Below are 27203 nucleotides of genomic sequence, written 5' to 3'. Positions count from 1 at the left end.
CCCACGCCACTTGAGATGAATTAGCAAGACAACAGCTCCTTACACGTGTCGTGGTCAAACCTAGAAATGCCTTGCTCTAACACAAAGTTTTCTTCACAGAGATGTGCTCTCCAAGAAGCAGCTTTAAGAAAGGTCATGAATATGCACTTACAAAGTGTCCATAACAGCCTGTGTCAATGCCAACTCACAGGATTTAAGAAGGAATTTCAGATCAGCCTGTTCTGACCTCCCGAATACTCAAGGCCACAGAATTCCAGTTATTCCCATACAGAGGACAGTCACTTCTGTAACACTTCCCACAGCTCTACCACACACAGCAGCCATCTGCCACTCTCAGCTCAGGACATACCCTATCTATGGTGGGCTTTAAATGAAAGCAACATCCAGAGATCTATCAGAAAGAAAATTGCATTATACCATTAAAGAACACCACCACCACCACCACCGAAGTTGTGCTTAGCAGAACACACACAACCTTGGGTTGTATCAAAGAGATGGGGCTGACCAACAGCCTAACCCAGCCAAAATGCATATTGCATTGAAATGTGCACATATGCACGTCCTCCAGTTATGAAGACAAGGAGAATTAGAGTGCCTTTGGATTCAACACAGAATTACCATATTGCCTAATGCTTGTAATTAGAGGGCAGAATGGATTGGGAAGCTTATAAGCATCTTGTTCAATGAGAAACAGGGGATTTGCATGCACAACTTGCATAAGTGTTACAGGAACTACCAGCAAAAACGTCTGAGGAGTCAGTGGGAAAGTAGATGTTGCAATTAAATACCATCATTTAATTATTAAAATAACTGAAGCAGCAAAATAACAGCTCAATAGTGATGAGCCTCCTGCGTACCAGTGAAATGCCCTGGAAGAAACGTGAACTTTCCAAGATGAGCTTTCAGGAAAAAAATCATTATTGTCAAAAGCGCCCCGAGCATCTGCAGAAACCGGGAGAGGAGATACCCCAAAGGAACACATGGTGGAACAGAAAAAGTGATGTGATGCAAAAGCTGAGACTTGTATCTAGGCTCTGGGATCTAGAAGATCCAGATCTCTGCTGCTATGATGGGAGTAACTAACTTGCATGCTGCAGTCCCTTACTGACCGCTCCCTCTGGAAATCTGTGCCTGCTGGGTTCTCTTTACTGGTAATCAGCACACAGATTTTAAGAGTTAAAATAAAAGCAAGCACCAATTTCCCAGACACAACAGCTGCTCTTTACAGTTGTCAAGGTAAAATGTTTTCTTGGTAAAAACAGAGCTAAAGGTAAGTTTTTCAAATTAACTCAGGCAAAGAAGGATCAAACCTTAGCCCAGGCAACACTCAAACAAACCAAACTGGGATAAAACTGAATTTTATTTGGAAAATACAATTCATCCTCACTTTCTCAAACTAGCGACCAATTTCCTGAGTGGTCTCATTTGATAAACAAGGAAGTGAGCTGTATTAATAGCCTAGCTAATTGCACAGTATGTTTCACTTTTTTTTTTTTGGTGGGGTGGGTGGTGGGGCAGACAGAAGATGACAATGGACATATACAAGCAGTGGTAGGAACAGGAAGATTTTCTATAAACCCAGGTTTCTATAAAACATACGGTCAGAAGCTGTGTTCTTGTTCACACACGTAGCTTTGCAAACAGTAGTGCACAGCCCAGTGCTTTAACACAAAAGGTTCATTTCATGTGCACGAAAGCTAAAAACTTTAGCTTTCAAAGCCAACACATTGGTAAAACTGAAGTTTGACTATCTTTTAAAAGCATTTCATTATTAAAATTTGCACTTGTATTCAAGGAGAAAAAGAAGGTATCAAAAAAAACCATTTTCACTTGGTATTCATAACAGCGTTTCGCCACCACCAAAGATGCTCCTATTAAAGCACAGCAATACCCACCAGATGCAAAACAACACTACTTATCTGAGACAAAGCACACTAAACCTGGATTTTAAAAAACAAATGCCTGTCACTTCTCTCACCCACATTTTAAACAAAACACACGAAAGGCAGAATATTCCTTCGTTTTCCTTCAAGTACTAAATCCTTTCTGAAAATTAGAGTCCACAAATGTAATTCATTACCCTGTATAAATAGAGTGCAACATACTAGCATCAAGCCCCAAATAATCATTCTAGGGATACCAACACTAGCTGTAGGGCAAATGTAAATTTAGCTTTTAATCCTTCAATTTTTGCCATTTCCAGGCATCATGTATCTCAAATAAGGAGCCTGAAGTGTTATCCAGCTGACTAGCTTTGAATGTGAACAATGTGCACAATGTTTAACCATGACCCAGAGCCACACCAGAAATGAGATTAAAGTTGTCTCTTCCCATTTAGTAATCTTCTAGTTAACATGCAAGACAACAAGAAAGCTACTTTAATGAAAAAAAAAACAAACAACACCCAAACCAAAAAACAGTCAGGCCAACAGAAAATAAGGGCTATGTCTGACTGCAGCTAAGCAACTTGTTCAACATGTTATCTTCCTACCATTCAGGTACTCAGGTGCAATGTGATTTTCATATAGGCCAGGATCCTGTACCTGTGCAGTGGGCTGTACTGAAAAGTAGCTTGGGAGATTGAAGCCTGAGTCCCAGCAATACAGCTGGGTAACAGGCAAAGCATGTTTCATTTGGTTTGATGGCAAAGGCACACTTCAGTCTCACCAAAAGGTTCTTCAAGGCACCACAGTCAGATACCTGTGCTATATTCTCCAAAAGACCCTGAAGTTGGTAGTTTTCATCACCTTTGCAACACTGCTGGACACACTACAGCCACCCTCAATACACTGAAGAAAGAAATGTGTTCTGTCCTAGATGTGGGGACACCCTTAGGGGTAAACTTAAAGGAAGTGAAATATAATCTTGGGATCTTATTTTAATCCAACCCTACAGAACTATAAGGCTTCAGTATAAATAGCTTTTTTCCAGTGACCAAGAAAAAGACAAACGATGTCCCTAGCAGTGATAAAATATGTTTAATCTATAAGGCTATTGTAACTAAAAGACATAACTACTGACAACAGTCACTACAACCTACATAGGAAAGACTACAAGACTAGCTTTTATTGTCATGGATTCTCAGTTTTCAAATGATTATCAAGGGTGAACCTCTTGCAAGAGGAACAGTGATACTCCGTCTATTTTGCAGAAATTATAAAAAAAAAATACAATCTGCTTACTTAGACCTTCAACAAACCCCAGCAACTTTAATGAGCTAAAACAGCCAGTGTGTTCTTCTGAATACAGAGGATATTCTCAATATTGTTCTACTTACTGTGAAGGTAGTCTGCCAGGTCACCACCATTACAGTACTGCAAACAGAACAGAAAGCTCAGTTAATGCAGGGCAAATCAAAGATTAAAAACAGTAAACTTCACTAGGATGGCAGGTTTATCATAGTATTTAAACATAAATAATCATATATGTCAAAACACATATTCAGAAGTTGGCAGGGAAAACCCCCATTCCTGTAGGTTCCTCTTCTGTCCCATTTCCCCAAAATGTTATGTTGCATTATAATACACCAGTATTAACTAGCTTTTGTGCACGTGCACATCCATGTACATACACATCAGAGAGCAAGATAAAACCAGAACAAAGCAGAAGGGTCACTACTGGAGACACCACCAGAAAGCTGGTTGAGGAAACCCTGGGAGTAACCACAGCTGAAAACTGAAATTCCCCACATCATGTTCCACATCAGTAAGGAAAGCCAGTGAGACCTCAGAGTGAAGACTACAGAGGAAGGAAAATGTTCAAAATCTTTGCAGGTAGGCTGTGTTGAGAAAATTCTTTTTTTGTGTATCTTTGATGCAGATACTACCCAGCAACACCCACCTGACCCTTGAGGTAAGACATCTGACTGATTAAACCTGTGCCAGCATGACCTTCTGACAGCAGCAATATGAAAAATCCCCCTGGCTGCTATCTTCACCCACACTGCTCCAGTTCTCAAAGGCATGCAGCTGGAGATTAGGTTAGCAAAAGCATCACAGGTGAGACTGAGAGCAGAAAGCACTAGTTGTGTAACAAGCTGGTCTGCTTTAATTTTTTTTTAAACTTGTTTAAAAAAAAAAAAAAAGGAAAAGAGAGAAAAAGAGAGGGAAAGAAAAAAAAAAAGACAGACACACTCACCTCCATAACCAAGTAAACAGAGTTTGCCAGTTCCTGGTAAAATAGAAAATGGAAGAAATAAAAGATTTATGCATTGAAATATTTGACACATTTTACAACTGCCACATTTCCTTTTAAACAGGTAAACTGTACTCTGTTATGTTATTCAAACTGAAGAGAGGGTAAAAACTTCATTATAGGTTAATTCCTGGAAGACTACTTGCTTTGAAAGTGTCAGGTATTTAGGGATGTTATTACCTTCCAAGTGTGCATCTGTTTAACCAAGCAGATCTGTATTGTGGCTTGGGTCTTTATGTTCCTTTCGGGCTCTTGGGATTAACGGCGGCACGCAACGCAGATGCTGGCACACTACTATCTTAGAGCCTTAATCATTTCCACATTTAACTTGGCCCTTTATAGCAGCTATGCCCACATGAGCAGTGCTAGTCTGAACAGAGAGATGAGAGCAAAACAACTTTGGGACCTGCAATTCAACCCCACAGCTGAAAAGTGCCCCAAAAAATTCACCTTTGATTTGAGGGCAAAAAGGACAGATCTCAGGTCAAAAATGCAACACTGGCCAACCAATTTCTACACATGCATTAACAGAGTGCCATTATCAGGTGGCTAAAGCTTTCTGGATTATCACGTGAGTCACCACCAGTGAAGTCCAGGCCAAATGCTCGTCCTCCTAAGTTTGCTATAGGTGCTGCACTGTGATGCTTTTTACAATCTTGAGAGTTTACCTCCAGCCTTAGCTGATCTGCTCCACTGGCTCCCAGGCCTTGGAAAGGACGTACAAGGTGGTATATCCACAGTACAAGCACAGGATACTGCGGAGAAGTGTCCCACAAACATACAGCACCCCGGAGCCGCATTAGGAACTTTGGTGGCTGTGCAACACACGTGCCGACACCAGTGGGTGCCTGGCACTTGTTTAGCAGAGATGCCAAACCACTAGCAGAGAACAAACATGAGAACAGCCAGATGTTTCAACCCTGGGTAGACCCAGAACGGTGAGTGACTCTAAATCCTCTTGTTGAAACAGAAGTCAGACAGAAGCAGACCTACCACATAAAAGCCTGCGTGCTAGAAGTCACTCCTAAACTCAAGGCCCAGGCCTGGACAAGCGCAGGCAGCAATTACCGGGGTGAGTGGAGAAGCTCTGAAAGCAGCAGCAGGGCAAGAGTCTCCACTCCATTTCCGTAGCTCCAGGGCAGCATGCCTTCATTTACAGGCTGTTTAGACACCTGCCCGCCTGATTCCTCTTCTGAGCCCAACTACAATTTCAAAAACCCCAGCATCCACCCTACCAGCCTTTTAGTTTCCAAGCAGTCTCCACCGTCTGCTCTCAGCCCCTTTCATTTTGGTCTGCCCACAGGACTCTACCTCCTGTCAAGCCTGTACCAAATTGTCTGCCTTTGTCAACGCCTCGAGTCCTCGGCACCTCCCATCGTTTCTCTTGCAGTCCTCTTTTAACCTCACGACGTGAAATCTGAGTTTCCAGATGCTTGCTGGAAGACTGGCTGGAGCAAGGCAGGGAGAGGGGAGGAAAGCTGAACTACCTGCCGTTTGAGAGACTCGAGCTACAGCTGCATGCAGCATGGGCCACCTTCCCCTGGAGGGGCTCAAGGCACCGGGCAGTCCAGCAGCCTTGGCTCACGTGGTTCCCCCGGTTCAAGCATTCACCAGACCCCAGGGCTGGCCATCCCCAGCTCTTACAGCTGTTTTGACTGCCAAGCCCAGCTGAGCTTTGTGAAAGTCCCCTGGCTTGTCCAAAAAGCAATTTTCTGTGATACTTCAAGAAGGTGTTTGTTGCATTTCCTTGCATGACAAGTACTGCTTTAAACAGGCTTTGTTTTCCAATCTCTGCATTTAAAAGCAACACACGTTAAGTCATCCACTTTCATACACGCTTCAGATGAAGTGGAAAACCAGCCTGTGGTTAAAAGCACTAGCCCAGGTGAGCAGTGCAGAAAGAAGACTCCAGGCATTTTCAGAAGTCTTCAAAGCCCACCAGCTCCTGCTGTCCTTAGCAGGAACAGTGGAAAATCAACGTTTATGAAAGACATCTCAGGCCTTTCACTTCCACGGGAACTCCGGGCACAGACATACCAGAAGATGCAAGGACACACCAGAAGTGCCGTGCAGCTGCTCAGGGCAGCAGACCAGGGAGCTCACTACGGGGCAACTGCTGGGCATGGAGAAAGTGTCTGAAGTGCGTTTTGCAGCCCAAACCATATTCATCACTGTCACAGCACCATTTTTCACAGACCCTTCTTGTCTAAACATGCTGTGATCACTGCAGCTCAGTAACTCTATACATTAATATGTATCGTGCCAGCAGGGTTTGGGGAAGCTTAATACATTATTACTTATATAGAAAACAAAGAGGAAGTTTAGCTTACACAAACTAAGTCCAAAAGGTATTTGTAATAAGTTATTAGCCAACAGCTAATGTACACCATACAGTTTGGTTGTTTTTCCACTGTATGTTATTTAAAGTCTCTGCAAACAAACATCATCAAGCAAGTCATTGATTTTTGGCAGCCAGTGCGTACAGTGACTTAGGTTAAATAAGGACCTACACAGGCAAGAGAGATGCTCTGCTCAACTGCCCCAGCAACAAAGTGACCTTGGTGGTTGGTGGTTTTATCCCACCAACACAGGGTGAAGAGATAAGAGGGCAATGCCCGAAAGGCTTCTAAGAGAGAAGCAGGTGGCTCCCCCGACCATTCACTGGCAACAGCACCCTCTGAACATTCAAGCCTTACTAGGAAGCACTCTCCACCCTGCCGCACGCACACCCACCGCAGCAGAGGAACATTTAGCAAGTGTATTTTCAGATCACAGACGCCTGTAGCAGGGATGACACAACCTCCGCATTTGCAACTTCAGCATTTCAAGACCCACTTATCAGAAAGAGATTTGTAGGAATTTTGCCAACAAAACTAAACATTCATTTCAGGAAGGGCCCTAGAAACAAGCTCTTGTTTGGAAAAAGCCTTCAGCCAGTAGCTTACTGTGGTTACAATGAATACAACTATCTAAAGAGACTTCTGGTTTCTCAAATGGGCTGATGGACTTCTCTCAAGCCAATTCAGCAGCAGAAACTATTTCTTTTCCATTTTTATCCTTCCACAGTATTTATGATCTGTTCATTAACGAAACAAGGAAAAAATACCGCAAGCCAAATTTTGCAGGCTACCAGTCTCTCTGTAAAGAAACAAAACGCCCAACCCACTCATTTCTATATCAGTAACAAGAATAATATTAGTTTGTTGTATTTCTGCAGAGGCTTATGTCCAAGAAGCGCTACAGATAATTTACTCTGGACCTCTTAATCACATATGCCATTCCGTGCAGCCAAGGTTAATCCTGTCACTAAACAAGCTTAACGAAGGGAACAGCACAGAAGCAACCCCCTAACTTTTCCTAACATCACAAAGTGCAGCAGTACGCTGATCATGCTCCACAACAGCACCAAAAGGCCTCTGCCAAAGATATTAAGATGATAATTAATCAGTCTGGATCATTGCCTCACTCATAGTTCTTGCAGCAGAGGCCCCAGCGATGAAGTTACAATTTAATTGAGTGTAAAAATAGGCAACAGCCTCTACTGTCTACAAATAACACACATCTGCCGACAGAGGACAAAGAAATGAAGAAACGTCATTTAGCAGCACAGCATAAATCACCCCAGGACAGTGCTGTGTTACAGTTCCTCACTGGGATACCAGGAGGGATGGCGTTACAGACATCAAGACCCAGCAGTCCTGTCTCCCTTTAAATTTTCTCTCCACCCATATTGGAAAGGTGGCATGATCCTCTTCTTGGAAAGTGTGTGTTAAGGTGTGTCCAAAGGGAAATGTCTGGGAGTACCCACAGTTAGTCATCCTCCTACCACAGCTTAAAAAGTCTGCAAGAGGAAACTTCCATAGAGAAATCCTCCTCTGCACTCTACCCCAGCATCTAGCCTGCCACCAAGTTTAGAAAGGGAAAAAAAATTGAAGTTCAATTACACAACACTCCAAAACGCTCTGAGCAGTGCAGTGTTCTCACCAATCTGTGTGGGACCAGTGTTGTAACAGACACTGGGGTAAAACCAGCAAAGAATGGCTCCCACCTCACACAAATCCTCCTTTCTAGGAAGGCTGGGGGATGCAGGAGGAATGCTTCGAAGATGAATGTAGCTCCACTGTTATGCCCAGGTACCGAGCACCACGTGGCTGACAAGGCTCCTACTGCCTACAGGAGAGGAGCCGTATGGACTCAAGTCCTTAAAACTGGTCTTGTTACTCTCCTGAAGCGCAGCGTGCCACCGCCTGTGTGTTGGCCCCCCTCCAATGGCAAAGGTCCCCGTTTTGTACCTCTCAGAAGATATCCACCATGCCTTGCTCAACACTGCCTCTCTAACAGCACCCGGAGCAGCTGCCAAGCAAAGATAATTGCCACACACAGATCTCTAAACAGGGCTAGGACCCATCAAGCACCAACACAACAGAAGCATACAATAAAGCTGAGGGTCTGACAGTGGAAGATAAACTCAACATCAAGCGAAAGCTAAGCTCCTCCACTCTGTTTTGGGTGTTTTGGTTTTTGTTTTTTTGTTTGGTTGTTTTTTAATGCCACTTCCCCCTCCACTCGCTGCAACAGAACCACAGCACACCACATCCTCTTGTTTTGCCAGTAGGATCTCATGGAACCAGCACCCTTTTAGCATATGGTCTCTAGTCATCGCTCTTCTGACAGCAGCACTGGAGTCACAAACGCAGGCTGTAATGAACACAGTTTTGCTTTACAGAAACCAATTCCAAGGCCAACGGCACCTGGAAAGCCTCTGGCTAAGGCAGGGGCTCCCAAGCCCACTGGGCTCAGGCAACAGAACCTACTGCTCTCAAGAGAGGGAAGAAACTTTCCAAACAGCAAAATCTCTTGGTATAATTTCACTCTGGCTCACAGCTTGGCTTGAGCAGGCTAACCTCTAAAGAGGGAGAGGAAAACTGTCATGCTATGCAAGGATTATCTCTTGATGCAACTATTTGAACAGAAGCAAGATAAAAGAAAATAGTAACACCAATCTGAATTGTGGGAGCACCTACCAATGCCCAACCTTTGGAAAATAGATCTAAAGCAAATAACTAGAAGATATTCACATGCTTTTTGACCTCACACAGAAAGAAAAATGTGTCTCCAAGACTATTGTGTTTCTCTGTTCTCTGGCCCTGGTCGTTCTCTTCACTCCTTCCGAACCTTACCAACGAGGATCTCAGGAACACTTCAAGCAGGTTTCCAATTCAGGAGACAACAATTAACTCAGATGAAGGAAGAAAAGCAGGAAAGGAAAGGAAAGTACTCATTCACTACAGCATAATCTCCTCTCTGCGCAAACTTACAATACCACAAAATGTTTCTCAAACCCAGATAAAGCTTCACAGTCAGACAAAAGCACATTTTAGGACAGACTTTTGGGATTCAAGTCATGCAGCCAGTGAGGCCCTGCACCAAGAGAGTTAGCACTTTATAAGGAACCAGCAGCCACTTTCTTGTTGTGTATGGGCTACACTGGAAGTGATAAATCTTGGGCTACGGTAGCAGTCACACATAAGCACGGTCCAGGAGATGATATGCAAGCAACAAATACCATCGTCCAACAGTCTACTCAATGTCTTTGCCTATTTTGGCACATCCAGGTCCAGCAATGAAACCTACTGCTACTGACTGGAAAGTATTATTACTGTGGTCCACAGATGTTTGACTTCCCAAAAGAATGAGGGCTTCTAATTTCTTCATGTAGATCCCAGGGAATAAGTGTAAGAAGCGAGACCCAGAGAGGCCCACAGACTTCTGCATCGGCTCTTGACTACATTCTGCTTCCTACAGACCTGTCAGCTCGTTCCAGGATGCTGAGCACCAGCACAGGCACAGGGCAAGCAGAAGGGAGGCCCAGTAGCACAGAAGTGGCTTATGGCCAGCCTTGCAGCAGGCAGACTTCTGTAGGACCAGAGGAACAACGATGCCAAGGGCCAGTGTTACCCCATTCCAGGCACTACGGTATTCTCTGCTGATAAAACAGATGAGTTGTTTCAAGACAGGTCGTACTTCAGGGCAGATTAAGAACAGCAGGAAACCTATCCTCTGGTTCTACGCAGGCTTCAGGAAGGGAGGGAAAGTATTTCCCATCCCCCTGGCAACAGTCCTAAAGTCTGACTGCGTGACATTAAAAAACAAACAAGACAACGTCACGTCCACGGAGCTACTGTTTGCCAGGCAGCTAATACCACCACAGACAAATGGCAAGACAGCTCGTAGGACGGCTCAACCTTCAAGGGACCTGAAGAAACTTCACCATCTCTTCCACCGGACGCGAGCTTGCTGCAGCTTCCTTCAGACCAGCCCCAGCTCTCTCTGCTCTCCACCTCCACCTCCAGGCAGTGGCGGGCCGCAGTGCCTGCCACAGCCCCGCTGACTGGGCAGTCCGCTGGCGGCTTCACACAAGTTCACTGCAGGCCTCCACCGAAGCGCGGAGGCTCAGCGCGCTTGCTGGAGGAGCGATGGCTACAGCGCTTGCAGAGAGCTCAGACAGGAAAACGCGACTCTCCTCCGGAGGCAGACCGGGCCTCTGCAGAGCAACACGCTACAGCAAGTCAAAGCCCAGAGCTGCATCTGGGCCTAACCGCAGAAACCAAAAGACGGGATTAATGTCATAATAAGAGTGCAGAGACAAAGCGGCAGGTTCCACAAGTCACCGGGCTTCAAGGCGAGACCAAAGCCATCTATCGGGGCAAACTGAAGACTCGTGCTGCCGGGACACTGGAAAGCAATCGCTTCTTACAGCGGTCATGTTCGTCCGGGGGTAACGCTGCGCCACTTACACCAGTTTGTGCCCACGGCTGGCCAGCTCTTCGGGAAGTCTTACTGCCCGAGAACAAGCGGCACAGGTCACATCCGTGTGCAGCAGCGGCAGCAGCCCAGCAGGGATAAGAGATTGCAGAGCTAAAAAGCAGCAGAATCCTGAAAAGTCTGGACTTTGGCATGGATTGGAAAGAAGTAGTTACCCCTTTGCCAACAGGCAGAATAAGGCTTAGAAGCTTCTTTAAACAAAAGCAAGCTCTTTTTTGCAAATGGCAATGTATTATGTTAATGCTATCAGGCGAGGAAGCTTCAGAATTCTAAAAACAATGATAAAAATATCAAAGATCTGATTTGCTTTTCTGTATTTATTCCTCATCTCCTTTCTATATCACAGTCTTATTATAAAATGAACATTTAAGGTTGAATTCCCCATTACCTTAAGCTCAGTCACATGTATTGGAATGAAATCCTTGCATACCATAAAGTTGTATTTTATGAGCCTGCCCAAAGAGCAGGAGTAGCGGAGGGAGTGCTGTGGGTCAAGGCAGACAATAAGGCAGGCTACAAGAGTGAACGTTTCAGTTTTAATCACACACTCACTGAGACATATTCACTTACTGAGATATGTGCAAATACAAGCAAAGCAACTCAGTCTGGAAGTTTGATTTTAGAACCAATTAATGTAGTTCTACTAATAAAGTTGGGAACGGCTTGTTTTATTAACAGTATATCCCAAACACAATCTGATAGCCTGCAGGAGATTTTTTTTTTTTTTTTAAGCAACTCTGGAAATTAGAGGCCCAACCTCCACGTGGTTTTCTATGGCAGCTGCATGACTGACTAGCCTTTGCAAGTCTTTTTTACATCCATTTATTTCATACTTCATTTACCAGATTTAAGAAAACAAACACGCAGCACAAAGGTGCATGGGTTTTCTTTCAAATAAAAACAGTCTTAAATTAAGAGGGGAAAAAAAAAATCCAATTACCGGAAGCCAGAGTAACATGGGCTTGAATCTACAGTATTTAAAAACCAAAGAGAAATGACAATGTTTTGACATATTTAACATGCTGGCTACAATTGCCAACTAAATGAAAAAAATTTCAAACAGAAATGAAGAAGCCTCCAGAGAGAAAGTAGCCCAACTGCCCAGCTGTGCGCACAGTGACATTAAGCAGCAGGCACAGATAGGAAACACATAGAGGCTACATGCTCCAAACCCTCCCGCAGCCCAGCAGGGCTGTGTCTCAGCCCTGCCTGCCACCACCTCACCTCACCCTCCGCTGCCATCCCAGGGGTTTCCCATCACACCAGCAGCTCTCACACTCTGGGCCACCAGCGCATACCGAGCCGGCTAGGAGGCCTTCGCTTCCCGGAGATGTAAGACGCTTTGCTAAATAGGATCTCTCATGACTTAAAATTCTGCATCTTTCATTCCCCCCCACTGGAAGCATGCTGTCTGGTTGATGGCTAGTGTGCCAGCTCAGCTGACCTAATTCCTCCTGTTATTCTGATGCTAGGAGACAAGCCAGGTGCTCCTGCAGCCAGACAGAACATTATTGCCCTAAGCAATCACTGATGCAGAGTTTGATTCACTTCTATCAACCCCCCTTGAAACAACCTTGCTGAATAAACAAATGCAGCTTTGAGATTGTCACTTTGCATTTTGAGAGCATCTCTTTATGTTTACGGTGGTATGTAAGGCCTGCACATCATAAAGCAGGAGACATCACACAGTTAAAGCACCTCTTTGCTATCCACTAAGCACAAAAGATGTTCTAAAGCTATTTGTTGGCAGGGATCTTCCCTGGATTCTGCTGTGGACATTTATTATTAAATTTCTCAGACAGGAACCATAACAACTGAAGGCTATTAAGATGGCTTCTCTTAAGCAAAGTATGTTTAGGTCTGTACCTGAGAAACATTGCCTTGGAAGACCACATGACTCATATTCACTTTCCATCAAGTTTGCCATTTACTATTGCTACATGAACATAAGTAACAGGAAAAACCAAAACAAAACAAAGAACACCAACCAAAAAAACCACCCAACCAACAGAAAACAACAAGCAAAAAAAGTACATACTTATTCTGAAAACAAAACAACCAAAAACCTCTCCTTGACTTTGCAAATCAAAGACCACTACCTCTGCTGACCACCCCTGTGCTGAGCTTCTCATTTCCCACTGTATTTTCTGCATGCCATGTGATGAAGGCAGTCTGCCTCATGGAAGACACACGTCTGCTTCAGAGGACCAGAGGTTCTCTAGGAGTTTCCCCAAAGCAAACCAGAGCCATCCAGCTCAGATTCCTACCACCAACACCAACCCTATGTTCGCTGTTTGCTAGTCTGCCTGTTGTGCAAAAGCTTTTCAGTTGGTATCAACCGGTGGGAAGGCATGGGGTGCAGGAAAGGGAGAGGAAAAAGGAAGACTCATGAAAAGTGAACCATATCCTCCATTCTCTACACATGCTTGAGCATTAAGATGAGCTTTTGAAACACACAGTTTTATTGCAGTTTCACGGTTTAGGGTCACGTCCAGTCCAGCCACAAAATGTAATCTTTTAATTGGGCTTTGGTTTGGACATATAAATATTTGAAAGAAATTCAAACAGTGGTTCTCCACCTGAATTCAATCCCACCCAGCCACTGATTAGGAGGCACCTCTTCCCATCCACCTTCCAAATCTCCACCTCCTTGCTTTGCTCACTCCAACCAAATGCATTCATTCACCACTAGGATTTAAACAGTGGAAGTTTTCATAATTGAAACACTGATGGAGCTTCCAGAAGAGCAGTACAAGTAGCACCTCAGCCCTTACTAGAGCTTTGCTGTCAAACTGTGAACACAACAGCCTACCAGTTTCCGATTACTCCTGGGAAACATTCCTTAATCTGTCATTATAGTCTGAGTAATGCTACCTTCCACAGGAGCTTTAGAGACTATTAACTTCCACGTCGCCAGCTCTTCCATGACATCCTAATCATGTGAGAGGAACACAGGTATGCGTTTTACACATAGGATGAGTAAAACAGTGATCATAATTTCAGAAATGCAACAAGACCACTCCCTCTAAAAAAAGCCCATGACTCCTCCGAGGTCTATATTTAGTGGTCAACATTTGCTAGATGTTTCTGTGACCTGCACAGTGGGGTACTTAGTTAGTGAAGCCAACTTTAAATAGAACTTCAAGACTATAAAATTCTCTACCCTCCATAAACATAGCCATTTTGGTCCACTAAACTCCCAAGCCTCATCTTACAAAACTACTGGCAGAGGGTGGCTCGGTTTTTGTTCTTTTCCCCTTCTAGCTCTAAATTAAGCCAGATCCAATCTTCAGTAACAGAGCAATTCCCTTCAACAGATGTGAGGATGCTGATGGAGCAGGATAGCAGACACCCCATTCTTGTCCGCAGCGCAAACAGAAAGAGGATTGCTTGGCAGTTCAAAGAAGTCTGCACTTTACACCCACTCACCAGGCAACTTGCCAGCTTTGCTCAGGGATGGAATTAAAACAGGATTTAACCAGGCAGGCAGCCTGACCTCAGGAGTGTGATCTCCCAGACACAGAGTGCCTCCTTAGTCATTCCAAGTGTCACAGTAGAGCCCTGTCTCCCAAGACAGGGCACCCGAACAGCAGTGCCTGAGGAACAGAAGATCCTGCATTAGGTGGCACGAGAGGTGGCGAGGCAAGGAGGTGACACTGCAGCAACACTGATTCATCCGACATCACGCTCATCAGCGAAGTGCTGCAGCAGAAGCAAGCTGTGCTGGAGGGCACACCAAAGGACACTGCCGTACACAGAGCTCCGGAGGTCCCGGGGGACAGCAGGAGGTGCGTACACAAGATGTGGACTAACAGCTAAAGGCTCCGTGTCGGAAAAGGGTGATGGTGCAGACAGCACAACACAACATCACAGCCCGACAGCCACGGTCCTATTGATCACAAGGACTTTCTATACAGCAAAAATAGAACAAGCCTGTTATTACTTGGCTCTCAAGACCAGCCCAGGGTGACTGATCATTAAGCTGAGAAGTGCTTGTTCTGCCACCCGTGCTGTAATCCACATGCACAAGTAAAACTGCATTGCAAGGACCCTGTGCTCTTTGTCTCCAGGAGCTCCAGGTGATAGAGTTACCCCAGCAGAAATATTTTTGGTGAGTCTGTACTGCACGAGTGAGTTAAGCATTACTCTCAGCTCATCCCGAGCTGGTGAGTACAATAAGCCAACCCGACACAAAATTATGGAAAGCAGACCCTCAGGTAACCTAGGCTGAACCAGAAACTTAGCAGTGCAGTGCCCTGTGTGACATTAACAGCTACATTTCTACAACTAATCCATCCCACCCGTGCAAAAAAATTGGGGGCGGATGACTCCAAACAAGAAAAAAAGCCCCACCACCCAATACCCACACAAGCACAGTCACAGCTAGGCTGCTCTAAGAAGCAAGCTCAGATCACAGCACACAACTTGGGAAAACGTGCCAGTAAAATAATCCTTCTTCCTATTTCATGCAAGAAAACACTTTCTAATATCCAAAGCATGATTTCTGTTTAGGAAGAACAGATTTTCTGCCCCCGCACCAACACAGCCACATGTGAGATCTTCAGTTGACATGTATTCAACCAAACTTCCTGGGGCAGCTGGCACAGCACAGGGAAGAAAACATAGCCAGGACCTCCCATTCCCCCCAAAATACTAGTTACATGTAAGAACCTACTTCTTACTAGTGCTGGAAGAAGCTGTCTAGTGCACAGTGCTCCCAGGATCTGACAAGTTCAAGAGTTACCTTCCTACCATTGAAGCCCTGTAGCTAATCAAGAGGTCTCTGATCACAGATTTGGATTCAATGTCCTGAGTCGCAATAGAAACCAAAGCAAGTCCCATACACCAAGACCACACTCTGCTAAGCTTTCAGTGTCAACATGTGTTAAGAGTTGAGCTGATCCTCAGAGTTTTGGAAATTCGTTTTCCAAGAAACCTCGTTCCCAGACCCAAGTCCTCATCCGGCAGAAACCACCATTTTTGTATCCTTGCTGTCACTGATTTCTACCTCAAGGAACAAGAGCTCATTTGGCTGTCTTCAAACAGAGTACAAAGACTGCTGGTATCCAGATGTTCCTCTAGACTGCTGTACTCCCCTCCACTGCTGCAGTCTTAGACACCCCAACTCCAGCCCCTCTGCAAGCCGGCTGAGGAGTCAGGGATTGTTCAGTAGCAACTAATGCACTCCACATACGGTGGAATACCATTTTTTACCTCATCCCAAATATCTCCTGCACCTGGGAAAAATCTGCACCACAACTCCATACAGACACTAAATAGACAGTACTTTAAGAAATGCAATACAATATGATTTATCCTCTTTTTGAGCAGGGGTTCTTGCATTAGGCTCCTAGACTATTCACAGCACCTCTCATTAATACATGAGCACATAATAATGGGAACACGCATATTTCATTTTGAGCCATTCTCATGTAATGATGCTGCTCTTAGGAATCCGGTGAGGGGATCTATAAAAGTCCAGACACTGCACTTTTACGCATTAAACATTCACCAGTATCATTTATTCCTAGGAAGCTCCTTATTTTGTCATTGTTTGAGAACCAATATCACAAAGAACTATGAAACAAGAAGGAACACAGCAATTTTCCTAGATTTGAGGGATAAAATAAGTGTGCCAGGGTAAGAGCTGCTGTCAGTATTAAATATCAGCACTGCAAGTGTCTGGGGCAAACCTGGCATTACATAAAAATCTTGAGTTGTACGAGGCCCGGTTAGCATTAGCTTTTAACTGGGAAAATGCAAACAAACTCATCACTGGGTGTAATCACTTGCTTACAGCCACTGTGGTTTTGGCAACCATTTCCTTGTGTGTAAGGAACACACGAGTAAAAGTTAAAGTCACTGTTGACAGGAGGTGCAGAGGAAGGGACAACACAAAATGCAATGACAGACAAAGCTACAGAGCAACATTAAGATTCACAGGAAGTATTTTTTCCTTTTTGGCCTATGATGTTGTAATATACACCTCTTCAGTTTTAGAAAGCTTAAAAGTAGGAGCTCAATTAACTGCCACATTTTCAAAGGTAAATATATATACAGCTATGAACAAAGCAACTGCCTTGTATCAGAGGAACAAGGTGAGTAATAAGTAGTCTTTCCCACAAAGTAAGGAAAGGTGCACAGAAGCCAGCCTTCCACAGAACTGCACTTTTACCTTTGCAGATAATTTACTCTCATACAACTCATAAGCAGACACAGAGCAAGGCCAAACACTCAGACACATAACACACACAGCCTACACGGGTGGACCGCATCAGACTGTCTCATGACCCACCACCTTACACCAGAAGAGACTCCACACCCTGGTAGCACTACATAACATCCAATGGCACCTAAATCATCTCATTTTGTCCAAGAAGTCATACTACCCAGGTCATACAAGGACTCTCTGACAAAGCTGGTAACTAAACATATACCTCGGCATGCCTTGAGCCCAGGACCATGCTCGAGTTCCTGTTTTGTGGTATCTTATACAGCTAATATCTCACCAGGTTACACTGCTTTACACGGAATTTAACTAAAGCTCATTTGCCATCACATAAGGAGAAAAAAGTATTGCTGCATTTGTAACAGTGATGAAATCACTCCTTTTGCAGGACACGTCTTTGAGCTGCTTCCTACCCTGCAGTTATCTGAAGCAGGGCGAAGAACAGACCACGAACAAAAGTTCTGAAAGATCTGCAATAAGCAAATCCAGCAGCATAATGCTTCACACAAATGCAAACTACAGAGGAAGCGCAGGAGCAGCCGCTCGCTCCCTCAACTGAAAAGTTAAGTAAACTTAGAAGGTACAGAGGAGAATGAAAAAAACACGAGACCGAATGCCCCAAGTGGCCCGTGCCCAGAGGAAACTTCCCCAGCTCTCCGACCTACTCTGCAGCAGCCCGCGTCAGGCCAAAGGCGGTCGCTGCTTTGCAAGACCAGCTCTAACGGGTGGTTCAGGAGCAACGCACAGCTGGCCTCTTCCCCAAAGGAGATTTCCAAGAAGCAGTCCCCTTCCCAGCAGCCTTGCTTCCCTCCCAGAGCAGCCTGAAATCCCCCACGTCCACCCCCCGTCAAAACCACGCCAGGCGTTAAACGCTTCCCAAGGACCTGCCCCACCTGCAGCACCTTGCCATAACCCCCTGCTCCGGTGGAGGGGGACACGGTGGGTGACACAGCCCCGGGGGGGGGGCTGCGGGGCCGGGGTGACACGGGCAGACTACAGCACCCAGAAAGCATTGCAAATAGGCTGTACCAACCAGCTGGGACTCCTGTTTGGGGTGACGCGGAGGCCACCGGAGCCAATCCACGGGAGAAGGAGGAATGTCAACAAACACGGCGGCCTGCAGGACACGTGATATCAGGGACAGGGCAGGCAGATCCAGATAAGCCACCCCAGGGCCACCCAGAGGGGGTCCACTGAGCCAGCGGTCACGCAGCCATCACTCACAAATATCAGACTTTAGGGCGGCACAGGCTGTACCGACGCACCGCACGCCGGCCCCTCCGTCCAGAAACAGAAGGGCTCCATTTTAGGCTGTTAGATCCTGCAGCGTTTTTTTTTAAAAAAGCATCACGGATGTCAGAGAAAACTTAGCCCGTGAGCCAGCAGGGTTTTTTAACTAAAAATTCAAGGAAAAAAAAAAAAGTCATCGGATACCTTGGGTTTCAGAGTGGATCAGTTTTTAGCACCTTAGATTAGATCTTCAGAGCTGACTTTGAAGGAAAAAAGCAACTGTGGGAAACCACAATAATCTAAAAATGTCTGCTGCAATTTTTAACACTTAGTGATTGCCACAAGGACAACAGAAAAATGCAAATGAAAATCCTCTGGAACTGAAGACAATCATATGCTACAAAGTCATGCTCACACTATTTTTACATTGCCTAGGAAGAAGAAATTTTCTTAGGGAGTGTATCCAGACCAGAGAAAGAAAATAAAAGGTAGGCTTGCCAGGAATAACTACTGTAATTTTATTTCTAACATTTTGAGAACTTATAAGCTTCTAACACAGATGTATTCAACACACACTGCATAACAAACATCCTGGGAGCAGGAGCTCCCACCTCAACTCCCAACTGCATAAGCATTCTGTGGTCCAGACAACAATTAATACACGATCTGCTCAAACGTGTTTGTTTGTCTTTCCCCAACTTATCAGAAGACTTTTTTTTCTCTCCCTAGAAGGCATGTTTGATTACAAAACATCTGTTAAAAACTGCAATTCCACAAACTCCATTCAACCTCTCCCCAAAACCAGAATGCTTTGCCGTAATTGAATGTATTTACCTGGAAGTCATACAAGGCAACGATGTTTTCATGTTTCAATTCCTAGAAAAAGTAAAACAAAGACCATAAGCTAGGAGCAACAAAGGGCACACAGAACAAAGACCGAAGAAAACAAGTCAGTCTACCTTTACCTTAAGTATTTTTATTTCCTTGCCCAGCAGTGTTTGAGATTTTGCAAGGTTTTTCTTGTTAATGCATTTCACAGCTACTTCCAGCTCAGGTTTCTGAAAGAGTGCATATGCAATTCAAAGATAAATGTAAATTTCACCATTCATTTACATTAGGATAAGCAGCCTCTTAACAGATTACAAATACTACTGAAAGAAGTGTCTTGCAGCACTGGTAAAGGCCTCCTACTTTATATCCTAATGCCTATCCCTCACTTGTTCAGACTTGCCCTTTCCCGAATTATGCTTGTCAGCCCAAGGAAAAAAAAAACCCCAAGGTTTGGGTTTTTGTTACTACTTTATACAATGATTATCCTCTTATTTAATCACTAGAAATAAACGCACTGTGGGAGCCATGGCTTATCCCAAGCCCTAATGATGGAAAATCCACTGCCAGATTGGTTTCCTTTTATTTACCAGCGAGCGATTTTCCCTCCTCTTGGAAAAATTAAGCGGAGAAGGACGAAACTTCACAGACACAAAAATAAACCCCAAAGCAAGATCCCTCTACACGCTTCATAGACGGGGTGGAGGCATTATTTTCTTTTTGCTGGTTTTCAAGGCGAGGGCCAGTTTGGGGAGCAGGACGTCTCTGCGGACACCTCCGCAGCAGCCGGCCGGCCTCCAGCCCCGCTCGCCAGCCCCAAGGTGAAGCCACCTGCCCGGGTCCTGCTGGGGCACACGCCCGCCTCCCCGAGAAACTCCGAAGATAACAATAATAAATGATAATAAATATGTCTACCGCCAGCAGAGCCGCCCCACAGCCCGGGGCTGATGCCCTGGCTAAGAATAGCCACCGCAGCCCAGCGGGGACGGGGTGACCGGGACGTGGTGCCCAGCTCGGCCCCCACCGAGAAATAAAAAGCAGGGGAACAAAAAAAAGAAGAATTAGAGGAGATTCTTCACCTCTTTGTGCCTGCCTTTGAAGACGACGGCGAAGGCTCCGTGCCCGATCAGGTCCTTCCTGCTGAACTCAAACTTTCCCACCGTCTCCATAGCGCTGCGCCGGGGGGTCCCCGCAGCCGGCGGGGGGACCGCGGCCGGGACGGCTTCAGAGCTGCAAAGGGACCAGGAGGAGCAGGATGGCGGTGGTGAAGGAGCTGCCTTTGAAGAAAATTAAACCCCTCCCGATCCAAACACAACGGGGCACCCCCCCACACCCCCCCCCAAAGAGCGGGCAGGAGCCGGAGACCCGCTGGCGGCGGGGGGCGAAGCCTCTCCCCTGTCAGCCCGCCGGCGGCTCAGCGCCGGGCCGGGCTCCTCTCCCCCACCTCGCCCTCGTCCATGGGCTGCCTCTTCCTGCAGAACGGCCGGGAGCTGGTCATCGTTAGAGCCCGGGGAGAAGTCGGCTCCTCAGCAGCGGGCCTTCCCCATCTCCTCCTCAGGACAGACCGCCGCGGCTTCTCCGGCCGCCGCTTCAGGCGGGGCTCCCCATGCCGAGCCCCGGCCCTTCCCCCGCCTCGCAGGCGCGGCTTCGCCGAGAGTCCACCTTAAGCGCGATCCACCTTAAACGCCCGGTCCGCCTTACGGGAGCGCTCCACCTTAAGCGCGAGTCCACCTTAAGGGCCGCCCGCGCCCCCCGACCGCTCGTACACAGCGGGGCCGGGGTTTCACCCCCGGGTCCCGCCGCACCGCCCGCCCTTCGCCGCCCGCCCGAGCCTCGCCGCCCGCCCGGGCCCCAGACAAAGCTCTGCCGAGCGGCGGCGCGGACGAGAGGAGAGTGCCGGCCGCGGCGCAAGCGCGGTGCGCGGCGGTGGGGGAGGCAGGCACGGCGGCAGCGGCGGCCACCTGAGGCGGAGGGGGCCGAGCCCGACGCATTTAAAGGCGCCGCCGGCGGCCGGCCCTGAGTCAGCGGCGAGGCACGATCCCTCGTGGCCCTCCGCTCCGGCGGCTGAGGACGGGAGGGCTCCTGCCAGCCCTCCCCGTCCCATCCCCAGCCTTTGAGAAGTGTTTCCCACAAGTAAAGAAACGGGTCCCCTCGGGTGAATTTTTAAAAATTCACCGCAGGGGCCGTGACACGGCCCAGGCGGGACCCGAGGGGCTGTGGGGGCACAGGGGCACCCCGGCCCCACCACCCACAGTACCCCATCTTCTCCCAGAGGATGGCCCATCTCCTCCGCGTCCTCCGGCCTCCACAGGCGCCTGTGCTGGGGGCCCGCAGCTGCTCCGTCCCCGCTTCCTCAGAGGGGAGCGAACCAGGCCTCCAGCTCGCCCTGAGGAGTGACGGAGGGCACCTCCATCAAGCTCTCCTCAGAGGAACCTTTCTCGACACCCTGCTCCAGAGGTCCACGTGCGAGGGCACCTCCGTCAAGCTCTCCTCAGAGAAACCTGCCTCAACACCCTACTCCAGAGGTCCACGTGCGAGGGCACCTCTGTCAAGCTCTCCTCAGAGAAACCTGCCTCAACACCCTACCGGAGGTCAACATGCGATCGCTGTTGCAATGACAAACCTTTCCCAGCCTAAGCCTGCTACTGGGTTTTGGCCATCGTCGACCTCTCGCTGTGCAGTAACCCATAAGCTTTGCCCTGTGGCTGTGGGCCCACAGGTCACTCCCTCCGTTGCAGGACCCTCTCACGCGTTTGACCCATCTCCTGCTCCAGGCTGCCCAAACCCGCTCCCGCCAGCTGTGGTGGTATCTAGACCACTTGTGCGCTTGGTCCGGTTCACCTGCATCCATCTCAAAATGTCCAAAGCGGAACATCGTATTCCAGCTGCAGAGAAAACAACGCGCCTCACGGGCAGCGCCCCTGCTCACAGGCTCCAGTCCGAAGCCTGCTTTTTACGCAGTTGTGTGGTATAGACCTGTATCAGCGCTGCGATACCAAACGCGTGCTGCTCTTACAATGCCCGTGGCTCTGCAGATACCCAGTGCGGAGGGTGCTCAGTATCGTGACACTGAGTGTCTGCAGTTATCACTGTTTTCAGCAAAGATTAGGAACAAGCAGCACCTCACAGCCTCAGGCCTTGTATTCTACACAAAAGCAGTGGCTGACTGATACAGCATCTGGCCTGTAGTCTGTTGCCCTTGGTCGCTAGCTAAGTCATGTTCAGGTACAATCCTGCGCTTAACACTTTGGTGAAAAAATGACAGCATACACCAAACACCGGTATAAAAGTAGCAGTGCCTGACTGGCAGTAAGTTGCGTCTCAAATTCCAGCAGTCATTTAGTGGTTGGTGGGAACTGTGAAAGTGATAAGGGTATTCTTCAATGGGAATTTAAGAACAGCATCTGTTGAAGTAGCCCTTAAACCAAACCAAAATTACAGTACCTTTGTGATTTCAGCAGAAATGAATTTAAAAACTACTTTTTAAAAAAATACAATATACTTAACTACTTGTTTTCTTTCTCACTTCTGGGCCTGTGCCATCCACGAGGTCTACAGTTTCAGGCTTTTGTCAATGATCACAAGGGGTTAATTCAAAAATTAACACAGAAACCATTAAAAATAGCAAACACCATACTTGCAAAAAAATCAAGCTGCTTGGCAAATGACAGACCCAGGAATTTATTTTACCAGTTGTTAAAAGCTGCTGTCTCTAACACAGAAGATAACAGTTGCAAAAGTTTAAGGCAGGAAGTGACGAAAGTATTTTGAAACTTCTTAGATGATTTGTAGGCAGACAAAATCTTGCATCCCCCTTCACTGGAAAATAGCCAGGGCACCATGGTTAGCAAGTGTACTCTTGCAAGAACTGCGGTAAAATCTCTAGTGACCACAGGTGTTTCTGCCTTTTATTTTCCTAGCACAGCAAAGACGCAGTCCTAGTGCTGGGCGAAGAAGGAAGTTGATATGACTGCTGTTCAATTACAGGCCAAAATATCACAGTGATGAATGTTCTTTGTTCTGTACTGTGTGTGCTTATTTGTTCCTTCACGTGCTGTTGGTTGTGAAAAAAATGTTTCACTTAAATCGGTTTTGATTAAACGTGGGTTCTAAGGTACCTTTCTGCATGCAGCTATATACAGAGTCAGCCTCCTCTCTGTTGACATTTAATTTTATTCTAAGCAAACTGGGTTTGTTTTTAAGCAGACTCACTGGGTATCTTTCTAGTGAGTATGTGGAACTTCAAAGCAGCATAAGAATTGTGAAGGTACTCAGAGGTCTCTACAAGGATCAGGACCAAGTTGTACTGGATGCTATGTGCACACTCCAGGCACCACACTTTCTTTGAACTGACAGTTTAACATTTGTAGCAGTTAAATGTCTCTCAAATGTATCTTCCAAAAATAGACTAGTGAAAAGATTTGAAACTTCTACAGAGATTTAAAAAATTACCCAAGGACAACTAATAAAATGTAATGCCACTTGACAGCGTACACAGGTTTGAGATATTTGGAGTGCACTTTGCAGAAGCGTGGTTTTAGCAAAACATTTGTTCGTTTTGGTACAAAGAGGGCTGAAAAGCTTTTTAATTAAAAGTAGGATTCCTCAGATTTTTTTCTGTGTTTTGCTGATTAAATGCTTATGCTCTATCAATTCTTCTCTGATGTCCAGAATTCAGTGAGAGTATGTTTAGGCCAACATCCAACACATGCAAATTCTGTTCTCCTCCTACAGCCTCCCATTTGCTAATGATGAAAGTACTACCACCAGCACGTATTCAACTACTTCCTCAGATGGAGGCATTAATCTTGGAGGGGACGGAGTATATAGTTCAATTTACTAATGCAAAACATGACTGTGGGAAGATCTATTGCTGTGATTTATGATGGGTGGAGAAAAATATAAGCATGCACGCAACTGTGGGAAACCTTCAAATATTTTCTTGAAATTCTTTATTTAATTTAATGCAACTTTATTCTTTTTTTCTCATTCATGCATGAAGGAAAGCAACAGACAACTGATATCCTGGTGACTCAAATGATACTCTTTTCTAATACCATGTTTTAATCAGTAGTCATAAATATGGCTGATTCCACCTACTGGAATCTGAGTGCCATCCTTACCTGTGGGCAGCAGACGTACGGTATAATTATCTCTGATACCACCTCTATGCTGTGGAATTGGTTAAAGCTACAGAAATATGAGGGGATTATGCAAGAACAAGCAAACTCAGAATACAGATTTCCAATAAAGACAGAATAAAGATTTCCATCTAGGGCTAAATTCTTCTCATCATAGTCCAGCCTATGGAATAAATTATGTATGTACCTAACCAGTAGCTCAAGGTGTGACTGAAGCTCATGTAGGTACAACTACACTAGTTTTAAAAAAGCTAACTCTTTTACCAGTAACCTGGAGCAACATAGACTTCATTGTGGACTGCAAAGCCTGACTTGGAAGCTGGGTGGATGCTAAGGAACGCTGGTGCATATTCAGGTGCTTGCTGCTATGCGTACTTTGCTGTAGGTACCAAATCTTTTGTGGACACTCACGTGAGACTTCAGTCCCATCCCGATACCCCCGAAGAGCAAGAGGTATCCATTTGGCTGTGTCTTCTATGACAAGTGACATTTTACATTTGCTCCTATACAACAAAGACCTGGGTTCTCATATCCCAAAGAACCGGTGTCAGATGTGTGACATGTTCCTTGATGCCTTTCTAGACAGTTTTAGCTACTTACTACAAGCATCCTCTGTGGGCCAGACAGCTGTATTCCCCAAGAGCCTAATGTTTTTGCTTTTCTAGTTCAGCAACTGCATCCTCGTGTTCCCCATGCTGTCCGATGAGAGATCAGCCACCCATGAAGCTGAACCACTGTATCTGGAAGGCATGGGGAAATCCTTGGCCAGATACAATCACAAAGAACAAGTTATTTCCCTTGCTATGTATCTCTACTTTGAAATCAATGTTCTGCTCCATGCAGAGGGAATCTCCAAGGCCCTCCTGTGTAATCTTTTTATTACAGCAATTGCCTTATAGACAGAGGCACTAAGGGCCAGGAAAACAAATCAGTATTTCTGGAGGAAGGGAAATGCTGAGCTATGAGGCTTGGGCACATGAGCAAGATGTGACCGAACAAGTTACTGCACAAGGTCTGAGCCTTATAATTGGCCACACATCTCCTCTTTGAGTGAAATGAACGCTAAAGCCTGAAGATGAGCTTTAACATGAGCTGTACTGCAGTTGTAGGTACATAGTCGTAGGCAGTGCTGCTGCTGGGTAATTAATTTTCTTCACAGAAACGGATGCTTGAAACTTATTCTGGGTACTTCACAGCCAAAAAAGATGGAGAGAGTAGCATAAGAGGAAAGATCAGGTATGGCTTAGTTTCAGGGTACATCTGGATGAAAAGCAGACACTGTATTCATGCGAATTCAAAATCTGATTCAAATTCAGGCATGTTAAGACAGTTACACATCTGCTTTCCACAAACTTCCTAATAGCTGAGCATAATTGCCAGTATCTGGGCAGAGCCAACAGTAACCTGAATGCTGGAATTTTTGCCAGATTCATCAGGAAGGAGTGAAGGAACTGAATATGCAGTACTTGGCTGAAAATCAGGTTGGTGGAAGAAATATGTGGAAGGTCTACAAATATCTGTAAATAGTAAAAGTAAACATTACCCTAGCATTAATGACTAGAAGGCAAGCTGCGGGCTGAATTTAAGGGAAAATTAAAATTACATCTTTTAATCATACCCGTTTCAGATGTCTGTTAGTAGGTTAGATTCTGGCTCAGTTACAGTAAGGGTAAGACACAGATTACAGTTAGAATTGCACCAAAGTCACACCAGGGTAAGTGAGTTTTGAACACAGCCATGTTGTGTTGCATTCCTGGAGAGGTTGAATAAGTAGATCAATTTGGAGCCCTGAAACCATCTGTGAATTTACAGCAGTGGTGTAAGTTACGTCAAGAGTATTTGTTCATACCTCACCAAGGATCTGCAGAAACAGCATTCCAACTCTGGTAAAATGCTTTTATCTTAGAAAGAGAGTGATCCTCTGCTCATGACATCAGCTCTTGATCAGTGAAACTAGAGACACTCAATTAAGTGATGGAGTTTACAATCTGCTCCCTACCTTTCACAGCCAACTGCTCCCTCCGTTGCACACACAGCTGAATCGAAGACATTTAGGTGACATCTAAACATGGAATAACACAGCTGGAAAGACTGGATGTTTACACTGTTAGAGCACTGAGGTTATTCAAATACCAGTTGCTGGAGCAGTATGGCACCTAGCATCACGCACCAGAGAGGAAGAATCACTTTCCATGCACTTCCACAGCCCTGTCATATTACATTCTGGATTTATTTGCACTGTGGGCCCGTTTATTGATTAATACTGTTGAGAGATTTAACTAGCCACTGAATTATCCTGGCAGGCCAGGTCTGAGATGTTTTATTACCCCCCTCCCCACACGTATACACCAGCTCACTGAACAGATTTTATGAATTATTGAAGGCGGTGTTTTAATGTACTCGGCAAGGTGCTCTGGCAAGGGGCTTCCTAGGTTCCCTTTGCATTGTAATATCAGATGCATTTCAGCTACTGGCAGAGGGCTCTGGGCACTAAAGGCTGTACTCAGTGTTCAAATCTGTTAGTCCTCACATCAAGGACCATTACCTAACCTGCCTGTCAAGCAGCTGATTATATTAAAATGAGGTTTGCCAATAAATAAGAGAGAGTCTGCAAATCCTCCACCCAGAGCAGTCTGTTTTCAGGCTAATTGGAAGCTATTTCTTGCCAGAACAAACATTGCTTGTCCATAAATCAGCAGGTATCATTATGCAGTTCCTTCCAAAATGTCATCTCTGTCCTGGATGAGAACAGACCC

At 45.8% G+C, this 27203-nt stretch overlaps 1 protein-coding gene across 7 annotated transcripts in view; it reads right to left on the bottom strand.

The window, feature by feature from the left end:
* The window catches only part of ULK1 (unc-51 like autophagy activating kinase 1), an 85757-nt gene extending 64552 nt beyond the window's left edge, over positions 1 to 21205 (bottom strand). For 2 of the 7 annotated variants that reach the window (XM_075041467.1, XM_075041469.1), the window contains exons 1-6: positions 20751 to 21203; positions 20386 to 20536; positions 19444 to 19536; positions 19313 to 19354; positions 4138 to 4170; positions 3278 to 3314 (exon numbers count right to left, since the gene is read on the bottom strand). In XM_075041467.1, the coding sequence (XP_074897568.1) occupies positions 3278 to 3314; positions 4138 to 4170; positions 19313 to 19354; positions 19444 to 19536; positions 20386 to 20475 (295 nt within the window). In that variant the 5' untranslated portion in view covers positions 20476 to 20536; positions 20751 to 21203. Of the gene's footprint in view, positions 1 to 3277; positions 3315 to 4137; positions 4171 to 4374; positions 8388 to 18141; positions 18267 to 19312; positions 19355 to 19443; positions 19537 to 20385; positions 20584 to 20750 lie in introns of those variants that run through there. The other 5 variants (XM_075041466.1, XM_075041471.1, XM_075041473.1 and 2 more) reach the window with 4 other exon arrangements.
* Positions 21206 to 27203: the final 5998 nt, after the last annotated feature.

The sequence above is a fragment of the Buteo buteo genome, chromosome 11 (assembly GCF_964188355.1).
Source record: "Buteo buteo chromosome 11, bButBut1.hap1.1, whole genome shotgun sequence".
Taxonomy (NCBI): domain Eukaryota; kingdom Metazoa; phylum Chordata; class Aves; order Accipitriformes; family Accipitridae; genus Buteo; species Buteo buteo.
This window is presented reverse-complemented; position numbering and strand designations above follow the sequence as displayed.